This window comes from Bubalus bubalis, chromosome 1 (genome assembly GCF_019923935.1).
Source record: "Bubalus bubalis isolate 160015118507 breed Murrah chromosome 1, NDDB_SH_1, whole genome shotgun sequence".
Classification (NCBI taxonomy): domain Eukaryota; kingdom Metazoa; phylum Chordata; class Mammalia; order Artiodactyla; family Bovidae; genus Bubalus; species Bubalus bubalis.
The window spans coordinates 142,521,963-142,541,561 of record NC_059157.1 but is presented as its reverse complement, the minus strand read 5'-3'; the positions used below and the strand labels follow the sequence as shown (position 1 = coordinate 142,541,561).

Sequence of the window (19,599 nt, the reverse complement as noted above, 5' to 3'; positions counted from 1 at the left end):
AGTAAAATACAGGGTTTCCATTACAATCAAAAGGAAAAGAAGCAGAATGGTTAATGAGGAACACATACTGGTTTCTACCTTTCACAGTCAGACACATTACTATAAGGGTCTAAAATTTTCAACATTACTTGATGCTTTACTTAAAATCATTTTAATGTATTTAATAGAATGTTTGTGTGTGGTAGCCCTCCATGAAGACCACTTAATTTAGTCATTTAACCATTATAAAAACATTTAATTATATACTAGCCATTGAGTTGTGAATTTCTTTCTATGCTTAATACAAAGGTAGTATAAATTTAAAAAGTAGTGGTTCTTGGAGCTGTCAGCTTGAAATTCTGGGAAGGCTTTTCAGAAAACACGTGCACTGGGCTCATTCCAGATATACTTGCGTGAGGATCCCTAGGACAGAATCTAGAATGTGTGTGTGTGTGTGTTTTGTATTACATTTCCCTAGGTGATTCTGATGTGAAGCCCTGTTTAAGAACCAATGTAATAGAAAACCACAGGTCTGTCTTAATGTGAAAGCTCAAATGCCTTCAGTTAAACATCAGGTTAACTCTATGCCAAGTCATTTTTATAGGTGCTGGGCATACCATGATAAAAAGATAAAATTCTCTTCTTGAAAACTCTTTTAGTCTAGCAAGCATACAAACCAGACATACCTCATTTTGTTGTGCTTCAGAGATAGTGTTTTGGAAGGGGGTTTTGTTTTGGTGTTTGTTGGTTGGTTGGTTGTTTGTTTTTACAAGTTGAAGATTTACAGTAGCCCTATGTTGCATGAGTCTATCGACTTCATCTTCACAACAACATTTGCTCACTTTGTATGGGTCACATTTTGGTGTTTCTCACAATATTTCAAATCCTCTTCCAGCAAAAAAAAAATAAGACTCACTGAAGGCTCTGATGATGGTTAACATTTTTTAGCAATAAAGTATTTTTTACTTAGGGTATGTACATTGCTTTCTTAGACATGATGCTATTGTACACTTAATATTGACTATAGTATAATGTAAATGTAACTTTCATATGCACTGGGAAAACCAAAAAATAAAAAATTGTATTATTGCAGTATTATTGGAGCTAATCTTGGAATATCTGAAGTATGCCTGTACTGTATTATGACATGGATAGTATTATGATGGGAGAATACCAATCAGGGATGGTTAATCTAATCAAAAGAGGATTAAGGATGGTCTGGAGATCCTGGACACTTGAGCTGAGCCTTGAAGGATGACTGGCAGATTTCCAGGTGCACTGCAAAGGAGTTAGAGGCCTATTAAACAAAGGAAGCAGCCTGAGCAAAAGCTTGGGTGCTTGCATTCCCAAAAAGGCTAAGGTTTTATTCTGTACAAAGACATATGCTTTCAAACTTTTTAAAAATTTTTATCTATTTTTTAGTTGAAGGATAATTGCTTTACAGAATTTTGTTGTTTTCTGTCAAACCTCAACATGAATCAGCCATAGGTATACATATATCCCCTCCCTCTTTAACCTCCCTCCCATCTCCTTCTGCATCCCACCCCTCTAGGTTGATACAGAGCCCCTATTTGAGCTTCCTGAGACATAACAGCAAATTCCCATTAGCTATGTTTTACATATGGTGATGTAAGTTTCCATGTTACTCTCTTCAATCATCTCACCCTCTCTTCCCCTCTCCCCACGTCCATAAGTCTGTTCTCTAGTTCTTTTTCTCCATTCAGTTCAGTTCAGTTGCTCAGTTGTGTCCGACTCTTTGCGACCCCATGAATCGCAGCACGCCAGGCCTTCCTGTCCATCACCAACTCCCGGAGTTCACTCCATTGCTTCCCTGCAAATAAATTCTTCAGTACCATCTATCTAGATTCTGTATATATGCATTAGTATACAATATTTATCTTTCTGACTGACTTCACTCTGTATAATAGGCTCTAGGTTCATCCACCTTATTAGAACAGACTCAAATGCATTCCTTTTTATGGCTGAGTAATAGTCCATTGTGTATATATACCACAACTTCTTTATCCACTCATCTGTCGATGGACATCTAGGTTGCTTCCATGTTGTAGCTATTGTAAATAGTGCTGCAACGAATATAGGGGTACATGTATCTTTCTCAGTTTTGGTTTCCTCAGGGTATATGCCTAGGAATGGGATTGCTGGGTCATATGGTGGTTTTATTCCTAGTTTTTTAAGGAATCTCCATACTGTCTTCCATAGTGGCTGTACCAATTTACAGTCCCACCAACAGTGCACAAGGGTTCCCTTTTCTTTATACCCTCTCCAGCATCTGTTGTTTGTAGACATTTTGATTATGGCCATTCTGACTGGTGTGAAGTGATACCTCATTTTAGTTTTGATTTGCATTTCTCTAATAATGAGCAATATTGACCATGTGTTAGCCACCTGTTTGTCTTCTTGGAGAAATGTCTGTTTAGGTCTTTTTCCCACTTTTTGATTGGGTTGTTTGTTTTTCTGGTATTGAGTTGTATAAGCTGCTTGTATGTTTTGGAGATTAATCCTTTGTTAGCTGTTTCATTTGCTATTATTTTCTCCCATTCTGAGGGTTGTCTTTTCACTTTGCTTATAGTTTACTTTGCTGTGCAAAAGCTTTTAAGTTTAATCAGGTCCCACTTGTTTACTTCTGTTTTATTTCAATTATTCTAGGAGGTGGGTCATAGAGGATCTTGCTTTGATTTGTGTCATCAAGTGTTCTGCCTGTGTTTTCCTCTTAAGAGTTTTATGTTTCTGGTCTTACATTTAGGTCTTTAATCCATTTCAGGTTTATCTTTGTGTATGGTGTTAGGAAGTGTTCTAATTTTGTTCTTTTACATGTAGCTGTCCAGTTTTCCCAGCACCACTAATTGAAGAGGCTGACTTTGCCCCATTGTGTATCCTTGCCTCCTTTGTCAAAAATAAGGCACCCATAGGTGCATGGGTTTATTTCTGGGCTTTCTATCTTGTTCCATTGGTCTATATTTCTGTTCTTGTGCCAGTACCATACTGTCTTGCTGACTCTAGTTTTGTAGTATAATTTGAAGTCAGGAAGCTTGATTCTTCCAGCTCCATTCTTCTTTCTCAAGACTGCTTTGGCTATTTGAAAATTACTAGAGCTAATCAGTGAATTTAGCAAAGTTGCAGGATACAAAATCAATACACAGAAATCACTTGCATTCCTATATACTAACAATGAAAAATCAGAAAGAGAAGTTAAGGAATCAATCCCATTCACCACTGCAACATAAAGAATAAAATATCTAGGAATAAACCTACCTAAGGAGACAAAAGAACTATATACAGAAAATTATAAGACACTGATGAAAGAAATCAAAGATGACATAAATATATGGACAGATATCCCATGTTCCTGGGTAGGAAGAATCAATATTGTGTGACTCTACTACCAGAGGCAGTCAGTCTACAGATTCAGTGCTATCCCTATCAAATTACCAGTGGCATTTTTCACAGAATTAGAACAAAAAATTTCACAATTCATATGGAAACACAAAAGACCCTGAATAGCCAAAGCAGTCTTGAGAAAGAATGGAGCTGGAGGAATCAAACTTTTAAAGATGGGAAATGTCTTTTAAAATTTGTTTCTTTAGAGTGCTAAATGGCAGAAGTGACATCTGTAGATGCAGTTTCCAGGATAAATATGCAGAGTTAAAAAAGAGGATTGTTGGAACCAAATCAAAAAGACCATAACAAAGATCTTTGGTCAAAATAGAAGCAGGAAATGGAAGAGTACTGTTATTTATAAAAACCAAGAGAATAAAGCTAAGAGTTTTATGGTGGATGAACAGAATTCTAATTATTGTAAATGAAATTTCTGTTGTATAAAGTAAGCTTTAAAGCAGTGGTTCCCAGCTTTGGGGCTACAGACCCTCTGTGGGGAGCTGGCAATAATATTATTGCAGAGAGTCATAGAATCTTTTATGTTCACTGAGCATAATTTTTTTTAATATAAATCTATTTATTTTAATTGAAGGCTAATTACTCACATTATTGTATTGCTTTTGCCATACATCAACATGAATCCGCCATGGGTGTACACGAGTTCCCCATCCTGAACTCCCACCTCCCTCCCCATACCATCCCTCTGGGTCATCCCAGTGCACCAGCCCCGAGCATCCTGTATCATGCATCGAACCTGGATTGGCGATTCATTTCACATATGATAATATACATGTTTCAGTGCCATTCTCCCAAATCATCCCACCCTCGCCCTCTCCCTCGGAGTCCAAAAGACTGCTCTATACATATGTGTCTCTTTTGCTGTCTCGCATACAGGGTTATTGTTACCATCTTTCTAAATTCCACATATATGCGTTAGTATACTATATCGGTGTTTTTCTTTCTGGCTTACTTCACTCTGTATAATAGGCTCCAGTTTCATCCACCTCATTAGAACTGATTCAAATGTATTCTTTTTAATGGCTGAGTAATATTCCATTGTGTATATGTACCACAGCTTTCTTATCCATTTGTCTGCCGATGGACATCTAGGTTGCTTCCATGTCCTGGCTATTATAAACAGTGCTGCGATGAACATTGGGGTACATGTGTCTCTTTCAATTCTGGTTTCCTCGGTGTGTATGCCCAGCAGTGGGATTGCTGGGTCATATGGCAGTTCTATTTCCAGTTTTTTAAGGAATCTCCACACTGTTCTCCATAGTGGCTGTACTAGTTTGCATTCCCACCAACAGTGTAAGGGGTTTCCCTTTTCTCCACACCCTCTCCAGCATTTATTGCTTGTAGACTTTTGGATCGCAGCCATTCTGACTGGCATGAAATGGTACCTCATAGTGGTTTTGATTTGCATTTCTCTGATAATGAGTGATGTTGAGCATCTTTTGATGTGTTTGTTAGCCATCTGTATGTCTTCTTTGGAAAAATGTCTATTTAGTTCTTTGGCCCATTTTTTGATTGGGTCGTTTATTTTTCTGGAATTGAGCTGCAGGAGTTGCTTGTATATTTTTGAGATTAGTTGTTTGTCAGTTGCTTCATTTGCTATTATTTTCTCCCATTCTGAAGGCTGTCTTTTCACCTTGCTTATAGTTTCCTTTGTTGTGCAGAAGCTTTTTATTTTAATTAGGTCCCATTTATTTATTTTTGCTTTTATTTCCAGTATTCTGGGAGGTGGGTCATAGAGGATCCTGCTGTGATGTATGTCGGAGAGTGTTTTGCCTATGTTCTCCTCTAGGAGTTTTATAGTTTCTGGTCTTACGTTTAGATCTTTAATCCATTTTGAGTTTATTTTTGTGTATGGTGTTAGAAAGTGTTCTAGTTTCATTCTTTGACAAGTGGTTGACCAGTTTTCCCAGCACCACTTGTTAAAGAGATTGTCTTTTCTCCATTGTGTATTCTTGCCTCCTTTGTCAAAGATAAGGTGTCCATAGGTGCATGGATTTATCTCTGGGCTTTCTATTTTGTTCCATTGATCTATATTTCTGTCTTTGTGCCAGTACCATACTGTCTTGATGACTGTGGCTTTGTAGTGGAGCCTGAAGTCAGGCAGGTTGATTACTCCAGTTCCATTCTTCTTTCTCAAGATTGCTTTGGCTATTCGAGGCTTTTTATATTTCCATACAAATTGTGAAATTATTTGTTCTAGCTTATGAAAAATACTGTTGGTAGCTTGATAGAGATTGCATTGAATCTATAGATTGCTTTGGGTAGTATACTCATTTTCACTATATTGATTCTTCCAATCCATGAACATGGTATATTTCTCCATCTGTTAGTGTCCTCTTTGATTTCTTTCACCAGTGTTTTATAGTTTTCTATATATAGGTCTTTAGTTTCTTTAGGTAGATATACTCCTAAGTATTTTATTCTTTGCGTTGCAATGGTGAATGGAATTGTTTCCTTAATTTCTCTTTCTGTTTTCTCATTATTAGTGTATAGGAATGCAAGGGATTTCTGTGTGTTGATTTTATATCCTGCAACTTTACTATATTCATTGATTAGCTCTAGTAATTTTCTGGTGGAGTCTTTAGGGTTTTCTATGTAGAGGATCATGTCATCTGCAAACAGTGAGAGTTTTACTTCTTCTTTTCCAATTTGGATTCCTTTTATTTCTTTTTCTGCTCTGATTGCTGTGGCCAAAACTTCCAAAACTATGTTGAATAGTAGTGGTGAAAGTGGGCACCCTTGTCTTGTTCCTGACTTTAGGGAAAATGCTTTGAATTTTTCACCATTGAGGATAATGTTTGCTGTGGGTTTGTCATATATAGCTTTTATTATGTTGAGGTATGTTCCTTCTATTCCTGCTTTCTGGAGAGTTTTTTATCATAAATGGATGTTGAATTTTGTCAAAGGCTTTCTCTGCATCTATTGAGATAATCATATGGCTTTTATTTTTCAATTTGTTAATGTGGTGTATTACATTGATTAATTTGCAGATATTGAAGAATCCTTGCATCCCTGGGATAAAGCCCACTTGGTCATGGTGTATGATCTTTTTAATGTGTTGTTGGATTCTGTTTGCTAGAATTTTGTTAAGGATTTTTGCAACTATGTTCATCAGTGATATTGGCCTGTAGTTTTCTTTTTTTGTGGCATCTTTGTCTGGTTTTGGTATTAGGGTGATGGTGGCCTCATAGAATGAGTTTGGAAGTTTACCTTCCTCTGCAATTTTCTGGAAGAGTTTGAGTAGGATAGGTGTGTTAGCTCTTCTCTAAATTTTTGGTAGAATTCAGCTGTGAAGCCGTCTGGGCCTGGGCTTTTGTTTGCTGGTAGATTTCTGATTACAGTTTCAATTTCCATGCTTGTGATGGGTCTGTTAAGATTTTCTGTTTCTTCCTGGTCCAGTTTTGAAAAGTTGTACTTTTCTAAGAATTTGTCTATGTCTTCCAGGTTGTCCATGTTATTGGCATATAATTGCTGATAGTAGTCTCTTATGATCCTTTGTATTTCTATGTTGAGCATAATCTTTAATAATGGTCCTTTGCATCTCATCAGTTGGAGAGAACAGGGTGGAATTGAGAGCTGATGGATCTGTCATAGGGCCTGACTACAATCTGTCTTAACTGTGCTCTTTGATTGATTCTACTCTGCTCATGCCTATATACATCATTACCTTAGGGACAGAAGGCTATACAATTGCTGGTCTTTAAGTTGAATAAGTAATGGTTAAGTAATGGTTTGCACCCAGGAGTAAATTGTTAAAAACATGCAAGTACATGAAAGTGTACTTATCTTATTACCTAATTTATAGTTTTAAAAATAATTTTCTAACTGAATAGATACCAAAAAAACCACTGCTGCTAAAGGAAAGGCCTTTGAAATTTGTTTAATCTTTAAGTAGTTCTTATGTGTTAATAGGTGGGAACTAACTGTTGCTGTAATGTGATCTTAGAACTTTAAGCACTGGAGTTTCTTGATTCTTCTAGGTATTTGTGTGGATCTATGACCCAGTTCACTTTAAAACATTTGTCATGGGATTAATTCTTGGTAAGTACACTCTCTAAAATTTAGAAAGGAAAGTAAACAATACAGAAGTCAGAAAGAAAATGTTTAACATAAAATAGCTATTTTTTTAAGTACATTTTAAATAAAGCCAGAATATAAATGATAAACTGAGGAAAATATTTGCTCCACCTTAAAGCAAAGATCTTTAAGAAATTAACAGCCTGCTAGAAAAATGGTAAAGGTAGCTCACAGATAAAGAAATAGTGACCAGTAATTGTGAGTGATACTTAATCACCCTCATGTTAAATACAAATTAAAACAATAGCAGTTATCAAGAGGACTATAAAGTGGAATAGTACCTATTATTAATGAAGGTCCAATACTTTAGAAAAACCACTATTATGCTCCAATAGCTGTTGGTATGTTCATTGTTTTATTTTTTATGGAGGGAAGTTTGATGATATCTTTCAAATTTTAAATATATACACACTGACCCAAGTGTTCTGTTTCTAGGAATTTATCTTCGTAGTAATACAGTTGCATAAGGTGTCTGTTCAGAAATATGCATTGACATTTAATTCTAATCCAAATCCTTCAGACTATAGTTAGAAGGATAATTAGCAAATATCTTTCAAGTTTTAAATGCCTTACTTTGTGACCTAATAGTTAAACTTCAAGGAATTTATCCTGTACCTTAATCAATTGCACACATGGGCATTGGTAATTGTTGCACTCTTGTCAATAATAGGATAAAGCTAGAAACAATTCAAGTCCCTCAATAGGAGGATGGTGAATAAATTACAGTACAAATACATGCCAGAATATCATGCAGCTTTGAAAGAATTAGATAGGGTGTCCTCTCAGAAGGATACCTTGAATATATTAAAATTGTGAAAGAGAATATCGTAAACTCATTTTTTGTTTTTTTTTTTTTAAATATCTGTGTGACTAGTTTTAATTGTATACAGGCAGTTTCTGGGCATACAGATAAGAAACAATAGTAGTTAACCTCTGGGGAGTGGACCAAGAATTGGGTAAAGACTTCACATTATACTTTCTGGTTTATTTTTAATTGTTTTTTCCTTTATTGTTTTATTTATTACCATAGGTGTGTGTTATTCCTGTGAATTTGGTTGGGGGTAGGGGTAGAGAATGATTTAACAAGTAGAAAAAAATAGATAGCAGTAGAACAAATTTGATCAATATATTATCGTAGGATCCCATTCAAAATAATAAATTCAACCCTTAGCTTCTAAATGAAATGGCTAGAATTTGAATCCTTATTTCTCTTGCTCTAAACACCTAAATACCAGTCATTCTTTTGGTTATTCCATGTGGTCCCACTGTACTTAGGAAAAAAAACTGGAGATGCTTGTATATGGTTTCCCTATCACCAAAAATTATCTGTATCAGAATCATCTGGTGAGCTTTTCATTCAGTAGATGTCAGAGTTTCACCCCAGAACCAATCTCCAGGGAGGGATCTTTGGAATCATTTTTGGTTAGTTTTGTTGGTTGGTTATTTCTTTAAGCGTCCCTTTTTGGTAGACAGATATCTTATAGTTAAAAATGAAGTTGAAAACAGCAGCAGTTGATCATTTAAGGAGCAAACAATTTCATGTTTTTAGACAGCACTTTTCTAATTATATATAATTTATACTAGAGAAATCTTGACCTAATATGAGAATAGTAGTTAAAATGTTAGGTTGAACTATGCAGTGATCAATAACTGAGCATTTTATATGTTTCAATAAGTTTATGTTTTAATTCTCCCCGTAGGGGTATGTATATTCACTGTCTTGGCAACTGAGCCATTTAAAATTTTAATCTAAAGTTTCTATGTGTAACTTTTCATCTCTTGTTCCAGTGATTGCAGTGATAGCAGCCACCCTCTTCCCTCTTTGGCCAGCAGAAATGAGAGTAGGTGTTTATTACCTCAGTGTGGGTGCAGGCTGTTTTGTAGCCAGCATTCTTCTCCTTGCTGTTGGTAAGTATTTGTTACTAGCAAGACTGACCTCCATAAGAGGTAGCTGTTGAGCAGTTGGACTGCAATCTGGAGCTTCAGTAAAACTTAATAGCAAAATTCATGTAGGTGAATTAAGAAGTATATGGACCTAGTTTTTTGGTCATATCCCAAAACTGGCTCAGGCTTCAAGTAGTATATGTGTTTAATTAGATTTACTCTGTGTGATTTAATATGTCTTAATCTGCAAATAGGCTTCCCTGGTGCCAATGCAGGAGATGCAGGTTTGATCCCTGGGTTGGGAAGATGCCCGGGGGAAGAAAACGGCAATCCACTCCAGGAAATCCTGGAAAGCCCTGCCTGGAAAATCCCATGGACAGCCTGGCAGGCTATATAGTCCATGGGCTTGCAAAAGAGTCAGACATGACTTAGCAACTAAACAAGAGTCTGCAAATAGATATGCTTTAAAATTTAGCTGCCATAAAGACTTTAATATTTTTACAGTGATTGGTCATTTAATAAACATAGTACTTTCAGTAAACATTTTTTTTTACTTAAGACAAATGAAACATATTAAACATTTACATTTTATATAGTAAATGATTATAAACAATTGATTTGCCATTTTTAGGAAAAATCAGTTTGTACCATGGGCCAAAATAAGTTCTTGATGCATTAACAAGTTTAAAATCCTTTTTGAAAATCAATAAGAAAATATAAATAATGTTATTTTACTTTTCTGAATGATTAGGGGCTTTCATAGTTAAAAATAAAGCATTATAAAAATAATCCAATTCAAAAGAGGAAATTAAAAATATGATTAATAAATATATGAAAAATGCTTATCACTAGATGTCAAATAATTAAGATAATGAAGTATTTTTGGCTTATATAATTAGGAAGATTTTTTTGAAATGGAAATACTCAGTGCCAAGAAGGATTTGACTATAAGGAAATACACCTAAATATAAAAGGTGGTGGTAGTTATGAGTGATTTTAGGATTCTTATTTACACTTGTCTGTATTTTTTACACTGACCATGTTATTTAATATGAGGGAAAAAACAAGTATTGTTTTGCTTAAAATTCTAGTCTTTGAAGATTTTTTCAAAGGATGAACTGGTCTAATTTAGTTTTTCATTTGGGAAATATCAATGTTTTTCTGCTTTTTTAAGCTGTTTAGTGATTTTTTTTTTTCCTATCATATATAATTCTTTGGATCATTGAGAGCTTATGTTGCTATATAGTAACTAAATTCTGATTATTTTCCTCAAATGACAAATCAGCTTTTCTACCAGAACATATAGGAGGAGTACTTTATAAAAATTTTTTAAACAACCGGAATACTGATTTAATATCTGTTTTTAGAGGACGGAATTTGACCAAGATTGTCTGAATGAGATGTGTGTTATTCTGAGATTCTATGATATGTAATGTAGTAGATTATTATGTTTATAAAGCATTACTGCTCTAACCCTAAGCAATAGTGCTAAGCAATTTCCCTCCACCCTGGACATCAAGGGGTCCTGATTTGGTGCTGCCATCCATAGACCCAGGGATCCATCTAGTATTTTCATTCAGTTCATCATGTTTATGGGCCTCCATTTATGGGGGGAATTTCTGACTCTGTGTGAAACCTTATTCATCCGCCTTTCAGTTTTTCCTTCCTCTAGTCTATTCACCTTAAAAATAGCCCCTGAAGCTTCTGCATGTTAACAGCACATTTGCAGGCCAAAAAATAAATGTCTAAGAGTGTGAAGCAGGTAACTAGTGGTAATGTACTACCTGCATCAAGAATGAGAAGCCATAAAATTTTATCTGCCATTAGATACACTAGTCAAGTTGATGTCTTCTGATTCCCAGATCCCTGAAAATTTAGCAGCTTTTTGAAATTTTTCAGCAAAGCTTAATTTCCACTGAATAGAGTTAACCCACTTGCTTATCTTTCATTTAAACTGATATTCACAATAATTTATGGTTATTGTTTTGTTCTTTAAAGTATTGTTTCTTTAGTAATTCTTTCTATAATTTTTCATTTTAAATATACTGGGAGTTTAAGTAGCAATGTATGTTAAACAGCCTTGTCAATCAAATCAGAAAATAAATACAACATTTTTGTTACTTCTCTTAGAAAATGTTGTTTCTCTTAGAAAATTCCAAATATACTTTTAAATGGTTTGATCTGTATCCTACTTGTAAATTGGAGATTTTATTATATTATCTCATGAAGTATTATTTATTGGTCAAATTAAATTTGGTGTTGCTTTGAATATGTATATTTAGTATTGCAATTTAAAATAAGACCTCTGGCAATTTTCTAAATATGTCACTTTTAGTATAGAAATGGTTCAGTTCAGTCAGTTCAATTGCTCAGTCATGTCCGATTTCTTTGCGACCCCATGGACTGCAGCACGCCAGGCCATAGAAATGGTATGACCATACATATCACAGTAGTTTTTCTCATGATTCTTCTCTTTTTGCCCCTAGTAATATACTGGCATATAGAGAAAAACTGTTGAAAAAAAAGAATTCTGCTATACCCAAAGGGATGCAACTTTATTTGCCACTTTCATGTTGCTTTTTCTTGGATTTCAGGCAAGATTTCATACTATGAACTATCTGTTTTAAACCCTTCAAAACCTAATGTAACATCATAATTCTATTTGGAGAAAAAAATATGCAACCTCCTTAAGAGATGTTCATTATTTCTTTTTATCAGTGTGGTTTATTCACTGATTTATTTAATAATTTCAAGCATATTTGGCTTTTCTGTTTGTACACACAAAAGATACTGGTGTGTATACAGTCTTTCAGAATATTTATGTTCTTTTGTGAAAACAGAAATTAGTGCTTTATAAAAGTCAAGGCAGCTATAACTATTTTATCTGTCTGAAGCTAAATAATGGAAGAAACATAGATGAGCTTTTCTCAGACTTTATTAGAAAACAATGATAGGATTATCTGTAAAGAAAACGAAAACTAAAATGAAACCCAAGAAACCTGTCATAATTAATTAGCTCATAACATTCACATAATCGTGACCTTTAAAAAAGTAAAATCCAGACAAATCACTCAGCTCCATATATGTGATAAATTAAAAGAAAGATATGAAATACTGGGGTTTGTGATAGTTCATTACTGTAAACTTTAAAATTATCAATTTCTTCTATTATCTAACCATTGTTGATCCCATGGACTGTAGCCTGCCAGGCTCCTCTGTCCATGGAATTCTCCAGGCAAGAATACTGGAATGGGTAGCCGTTGTCTTCTCCAGGGAATCTTCCCCACCCAGGGATCAAACCCGTGTCTCCTGCATTGCAGGCAGATTATTTACCATTTGAGCCACCAGGGAAGCCCATAGTTGTTATACTGCTCTAAAAGAGTACCTGTGGTGGATTCATTTTGATATTTGGCAAATCTAATACAGTTATGTAAAGTTTAAAAATAAAATAAAATTAAAAAAAAATAAAATAAAATAAAAGAGTAACTTCAAACCTATCTGTTAAACCAATCTGGATTTCTATGTTACTTAATACGGGGAAAATGTTGTCCTTAAATAAAAAGAAATTGCTGTTAGGAAAATGTTCTCTTATTGTTCAAAAGTATTTTTACTTAGAAGACTTAACCTTTAGGTAGGGTCAGCACATGCCTTGAACTCATGATACATTTAGGGACCCATGGAAATAATTTCATTTTCCTTTCTTCTACAATGAAAAGTAACATATACACTTCTCTATAATAGTGAACCTGTGCAGGGTTATATTTGTGTTTATACCAGAATGGTTGTAAAAAGCATAATTTTTTCTATTTTTTAATGGAGGAATTGCCTTAGGCAAAAGTATCTAGGGAAGTCATAGTGCAACCCTGCTTTCTCCTTTCTAAGGCTTAAGATATCATTCATTTCTTACTTGGGTTTATTTCCTTTTTTCTTCTACCATGATTTCACGCGTACTTCCAGGGTCCAACTGGCAGCTATGTTTATTGAATTGTAACATAGCAAAGTACATAAAGTATAAGTATATCCAAGAAATAAATGGATGTAAGTATATCCAAGATATACTTATATACTTGGATATAAGTATATCCAAGATATACTTATATACTTGGATATAAGTATATCCAAGATATACTTATATACTTGGATATAAGTATATCCAAGAAACAGTGCGCAGATGAAAAAAACATAAAAGCACTTTTTTGAATGGCATTGCAGCATTGTGCCCTCAAGTTCAGAGCAGAATGCTGTGTGCCCGGAATACTCTTGATAGCTGCTAAACTAGGATTTAACTGTTTATATTTAAGGTGCATGTAATATATAAATAGGAAGACTCTGAATGTTTTCCCACTGTTTCATTAACAAATATTCCCTGCTGTCTGAGTCAATGCTTGAATTATTCAATTAGAGAAATTTTTCTCCCACAGCTCGTTGCATTCTGTTTCTCATCATTTGGCTCATAACTGGAGGAAGGCACCATTTTTGGTTCTTGCCAAATCTGACTGCTGACGTGGGCTTCATTGACTCCTTCAGACCTCTGTACACACATGAATACAAAGGACCAAAAGCAGACTTAAAGAAAGATGAGAAATCTGAAACCAAAAAGCAACAGAAGTCCGACAGTGAGGAAAAGTCAGACAGTGAGAAAAAGGAAGATGAGGAGGGGAAAGTAGGACCAGGAAATCACGGAACAGAAGGCTCAGGTGGAGAACGGCATTCGGACACAGACAGTGACAGGAGGGAAGATGACCGATCCCAACACAGTAGTGGAAATGGGAATGATTTTGAAATGATCACAAAAGAGGAACTGGAACAGCAAACAGATGGGGATTGTGAAGAGGAGGAGGAAGAAGACAATGATGGAGAAACAACTAAATCTTCACATGAAAAATCATAATCTGACTAATTTGGGGACTAAAAATGTGCAAGAGGTTGGATTTTCTATGTTGGCTGATCATCATAATGTACACATGACATTTGTAGCATTCTTTAAATCCATTTACTGAAATGGATTTGACATCTAAGCAGTTATATTCAGTCCTTCATTTCATATAATACTATTATTGATACAGTCTAAAGCCATTTATAAGTTTTATCTATTTGATAATTTTACAGTAAATAGGTCTCATTTATTTTGACAATTATCAAAGATGCACTTTCCACAATGACATTTAGATTATTGGCATTTTTGATAGTTGTATGGCTTTTTACTGTTAGACTGATCAGAATAAAAGGGATAAAAATAAACACCAATATTTTAGATTAAGCATAGTTTTATAGCCATTTCACAGTTTCTTTGAGATGAAATGCTTAAACTTATTGTTCTTATTAGTTTAGCTTTTGTTGATTATTAAATTATATCAGAAAACTCCTAAGATTCTAACTTAGCAGGGTTCAAAAACATTTTGTGGAAACAAGCCAACTAGTAATAATGCAGCAACACTTTAAGTTTAGCTACAAATTCTCCTTTTCCAACTTAGGAAATCCAAACTGATTTGTACGCCTGATTCAGAGTAAGATGGTCGTCTCCAACAGAGGAAGCAAGCAGAATTGGCTGGGAGGTGATGGTTCTTCCCATTTCCTTGTCGTAAAGTAAAATGTATTCTGTACATAATTTACAAATAAACATTTCATTTTAATTGTTACTTCTTATTTAGACATTTTCTCAACACTTAAATTTGTACAATTAAGACCATTTAAGGGTATGTTTTTAGATGGAAGTTTCAATAACCCACAGAACATCTGTGATCTTTCTACAGCAGCTTCAGTTTTGTGCCAACATTCCATGTATTTGAATATGAGTTGAAATGATCTTTATTAAATAAGAGCAGACTTAAAGTAGCTGTTTGTACGCCTTAATGTTTATTTTGATTTATCTTAAATCTCTACATTCAGAAATGGGGTACTATATTATCAGATCAGGAGAACTGCTATGAAAGATAATTTACTGTTCTAAAATATCAATTTAAAATAAAGAGCATAAAAGAAAACATAAGAGAACTATTGGACTCTAATTGCTTTCAACTAGTTTTGCAATTTGATTTCATGTCTTGCAAACCTTAGTTACAAATCTTTAGGAATATCGTGTGTTTACTTATGAACATAATCATTCCTTGAGGTTATACTCTTACAAAATGATAGTGAATATTGAATTATTTTCCTTCGGTCACAGAGCGTTTGTAGTTGAAATAGGTGGTGTGTATAGTTCTTCATTTTTCTTTAGGCTGTTTCCCATCTAAGTGTTAGACTAAAGATTTAAATTTTTCTAAGTGTGAAAAACTACACTTTCTGTATGCTGACACATTTTGTTAAACATGGCTTGTTTGCTTTATAGTATTCCTTGTACGTGGACAGAAATGTGGCTATTTGATGTTAATGCAGCTCTCTCAAGGCTGCAATCAGTTTAAGTTTCCTCCTAGCAAATATTCATTGATTTAAATGCCTGGGTGTTTTCCCCTCACATTTCAGAGCTCTCCTACTTTATTTCTACAATAAGGGATGTATAATTATAACTTCTGAGCTTCTTAATCATCAGTAACATTAATACCTATTTTGGGATATGATAATGGTACCAAAAGTGTCTTTCAGAAATAAAAGTGATTTAACCTTTACTGTTGTAACAATGCCCAGGCAGTCAACATTCATCCATAAGCTCTTTATAATGTATGTACTATGTCTCATCTTTAAGGCATTTGAAGCCTGGCAGGAAAGTCAGCTTCTTATTGATATGTGTGGATTCTTAAAGAATGTTAATCCAAATTTTTTAAATATTTGAAGGTCCCTGGGGGAAAATGTCATTCTTAATGTGGCTAGAAAGCAAGTTAGAAATTTCAGCTCTTTTACTATTCAAAGTTACTTACTTTAAACAAAAAATCAAAAGACTGCCACTGTTATATTTCTCAAGAATAATAGATGGCTGTCTTTGTTGACTAACATCAAATATTCTTATGCCAGAGCATGGGAAATGGGTTACATTAGTCAATGGAATGGTGATTGTTTTTTTAAAAAAGACTTCAGGTTTGCTATGCTACTGTAAATAGACGCGTAAAGCTTTTGGATAATGTAGGATTTATTGTGGAATGGGTATAAATTGGCCTAACTAATAAGCAGGATTGAATTAACCAACTGAGTCCAGATAATAATGCATTTGTGATTGTAAAGTCAATGTATTAAATAGATTGTTTTTCCTTTTCCCTCCCACTGATTTCTTTAATTTTCAAGCTATATGGCCGTCTAGACAACTTTAATTGAAATAATTTGGATTTAGCTGAATACTATCAAAAAGTAATAAATTTTAATATGTCATATTAAAATTATGCGCAGGTTTTAATGTTTTCCCCCTTCCTGATTTTGCGTTATGAGTGCCAATTAGTTGCTAATATCGAAAAATCATCGGTGTCTTTTGTAAATTGAATTTTCCTTTTTGAATCTTTATTAGGAACTAGAAGACAACACGTATCGTCATTATTCATGCTTGCTAAGTCGCTTCAATCATGTCCAATTCTTTGCGACCCTATGGACCATGAGTACTAGAGTGTGTTGCCGTGTCCTTCTCTAGGGGATCTTCCTGACACAGGGATCAAACCCACATCTCTTACATCGCCTGCATTGGCAGGCAGGTTCTTTACCACTAGCACCACCTGGGAAGCCCATAAAGGTACCCGCCAACACAGAATTAGCAAATACGGAACCGTTGCTCCTAGGGGGAATACTGGGGTTATTCTGTGAGTCCCTGGCCACATGTTTACCAACTAATCAAAACATGAACTTGTTTCAGATGTCTTTCTGTTTTGTTAACTAACATTGAATTCATGGGTCAACAGCAACCGTAACGTCATGCCCAAGCCAAGTTTGTCTAATACATGTGCTTCCTTCAAAAGGTCTGTCACTGCCGTCTAGTACTTAGACACTACACAGCATTTCAGCACTTCATTTGGGGGCCATTTTAAACAGTAAAACCACCAATTAAGAAAAAACCAAAAATGCAAAAAACAGTGTGCTAAATAGAGCAAAGGATGCTTGTTTAAATTATATGAACGGAACCAAGAACACAGCATGTCATCTTGTCACTCTCAACTGGGAGTATATGCATTGGGCTAGGTCAAATTTTTCACCACTCCATGCGTGACTGTGAAAGCATCACAAAAGTTTTAAACCACAGGCAAATTTACAAATAAAGAATCTACAAATAAGGAGGATGAACTGTACTTAACTGTATTATAAAGCTGTGACATACCTATCTGATCTACAGAATAGAATTTATTGCTGAACCATGCTCCAGTATTTCCATAACATTTTAAGTATCCATTCTGACTGAAAGTAAATACATAGTTCCTAATTGTAGTTTCCTTTTACTCTGTGTTTCAGTAATATTTCAGTTCTTCGTCCATTCAGTAATACCAAAAGCTTAACATGCCAGAATTTTAGGGGTAGCTGTGGGTTGTTGTTGTTTTTTTTTTAATTTTTGCCCTCTTAGACCATTAAATAGTTTGAAAATCTCTGTGGTAGAAATTTGCCAAGTGGGCTGGATATCTCTACCTCTTACAGTTCCACTCTGCTCTCTGTCCCCAAAAGGCTGATGAGTGGGCCACAACAGTGGGCCTCTTCGCCCCCTGGCTTCTGGCTAGGTTTGGCTAAGGAATATCGTGGCTGGAGATCTGAGGATGGTCAGGGATGGTCTCAGCTATCCCACAATGAGCTACCTCAGTACTCAAAGGTAACCACTTCCTTTAAACTTTGCTTATTTCTTTAGATTTGCCACTCCTTGTTCTCTTCCCTCTGGCCAAGGGGTGATGCCAGATCTGCTGCCACTAGCCAGGAGTTGTTGAAGCTATTGTGTTTCCTCTTGTGAAGTCCCCCACACCCCACATCTTTGTTAGTATCTCCTCAAAGTGTCATCATTTAAGAACTATCTGCTTCCTGTTGGGAACCAAGACCAGTAAACCAAAGAGAAGTTCCTAGAGAACAGTTCTGATGAGTTCATCCCTGATGGGTCCTTATCAACATTGTTAGAAAGTATCTCACAACCTTACAGAGCATGCCCTAACAGTTTAGATAACTGAAATCCAATTCTAGTGGATACCTATGCAGATAACTGCACAAAGAAATGAATTTGTCTTTAACAAGCTCTTAAGCCAATGTCTGTGGCATTTAGTTAACATGTTTTTGAGTAGATCCAAATTTATTTGAATCTAGAGCTCGACATCCTGGAATGTGAAGTCAAGTAGGCCTTAGGAAGCATCACTACATACAAAGCTAGTGGAGGTGATGGAATTCCAGTTGAGCTATTTCAAATCCTAAAAGATGATGCTGTGAAAGTGCTGCACTCAATATGTCAGCAAATTTGGAAAACTCAGCAGTGGCTACAGGACTGGAAAAGGTCAGTTTTCATTCCAATCCCAAAGAAAGGCAATGAAAAGAATGCTCAAACTACCGCACAATTGCACTCATCTCACACGCTAGTAAAGTAATGCTCAAAATTCTCCAAGCCAGGCTTCAGCAGTATGTGAACCGTGAACTTCCTGATGTTCAAGCTGGTTTTAGAACAGGCAGAGGAACCAGAGACCAAATTGCCAACATCCGCTGGATCATTGAAAAAAGCAAGAGAGTTCCAGAAAGGCATCTATTTCTGCTTTATTGACTATGCCAAAGCCTTTGTGTGGATCACAAAAAAACTGCTGAAAATCCTGAAAGAGAAGGGAATACCAGACCACCTGACCTGCTTCTTGAGAAACCTGTATGCAGGTCAGGAAGCAACAGTTAGAACTGGACATGGAACATCAGACTGGTTCCAAATAGGAAAAGGAGTATGTCAAAGCTGTATATTGTCACCCTGCTTATTTCATTTATATGCAGAGTACGTCATGAGAAATGCTGGACTGGAAGAAGCACAAGCTGGAATCAAGATTGCTGGGAGAAATATCAATAACCTCAAATATGCAGATGACACCACCCGTACGGCAGAAAGTGAAGAAAAACTAAAGAGCCTGTTGATGAAAGTGAAAGAGGAGAGTGAAAATGTTGGATTAAAGCTCAACACTCAGAAAACTAAGATCATGGCATCTGGTCCCATCACTTCATGGCAAATAGAAAAGGAACAGTGTCAGACTTTATTTTTCTGGGCTCCAAAATCACTGCAGATGGTGACTGCAGCCATGAAATTAAAAGACACTTACTCCTTGGAAGGAAAGTTAGGACCAACCTAGTTCAGTTCAGTTCAGTCGCTCAGTCATGTCTGACTCTTTGCAACCC

General features: G+C 35.4%; 1 protein-coding gene across 2 annotated transcripts in view; it reads left to right on the top strand.

Annotated features, from left to right (window-relative positions):
- Positions 1-16,661, top strand: part of SEC62 (SEC62 homolog, preprotein translocation factor) — a 34,027-nt gene extending 17,366 nt beyond the window's left edge. For both annotated transcript variants that reach the window (XM_006055957.4, XM_025288428.2), the window contains exons 6-8: positions 7,374-7,434; positions 9,259-9,378; positions 13,776-16,661. In XM_006055957.4, the coding sequence (XP_006056019.1) occupies positions 7,374-7,434; positions 9,259-9,378; positions 13,776-14,245 (651 nt within the window). In that variant the 3' untranslated portion in view covers positions 14,246-16,661. The remainder of the gene's footprint in view (positions 1-7,373; positions 7,435-9,258; positions 9,379-13,775) is intronic.
- The last annotated feature ends 2,938 nt before the right edge of the window (positions 16,662-19,599 follow it).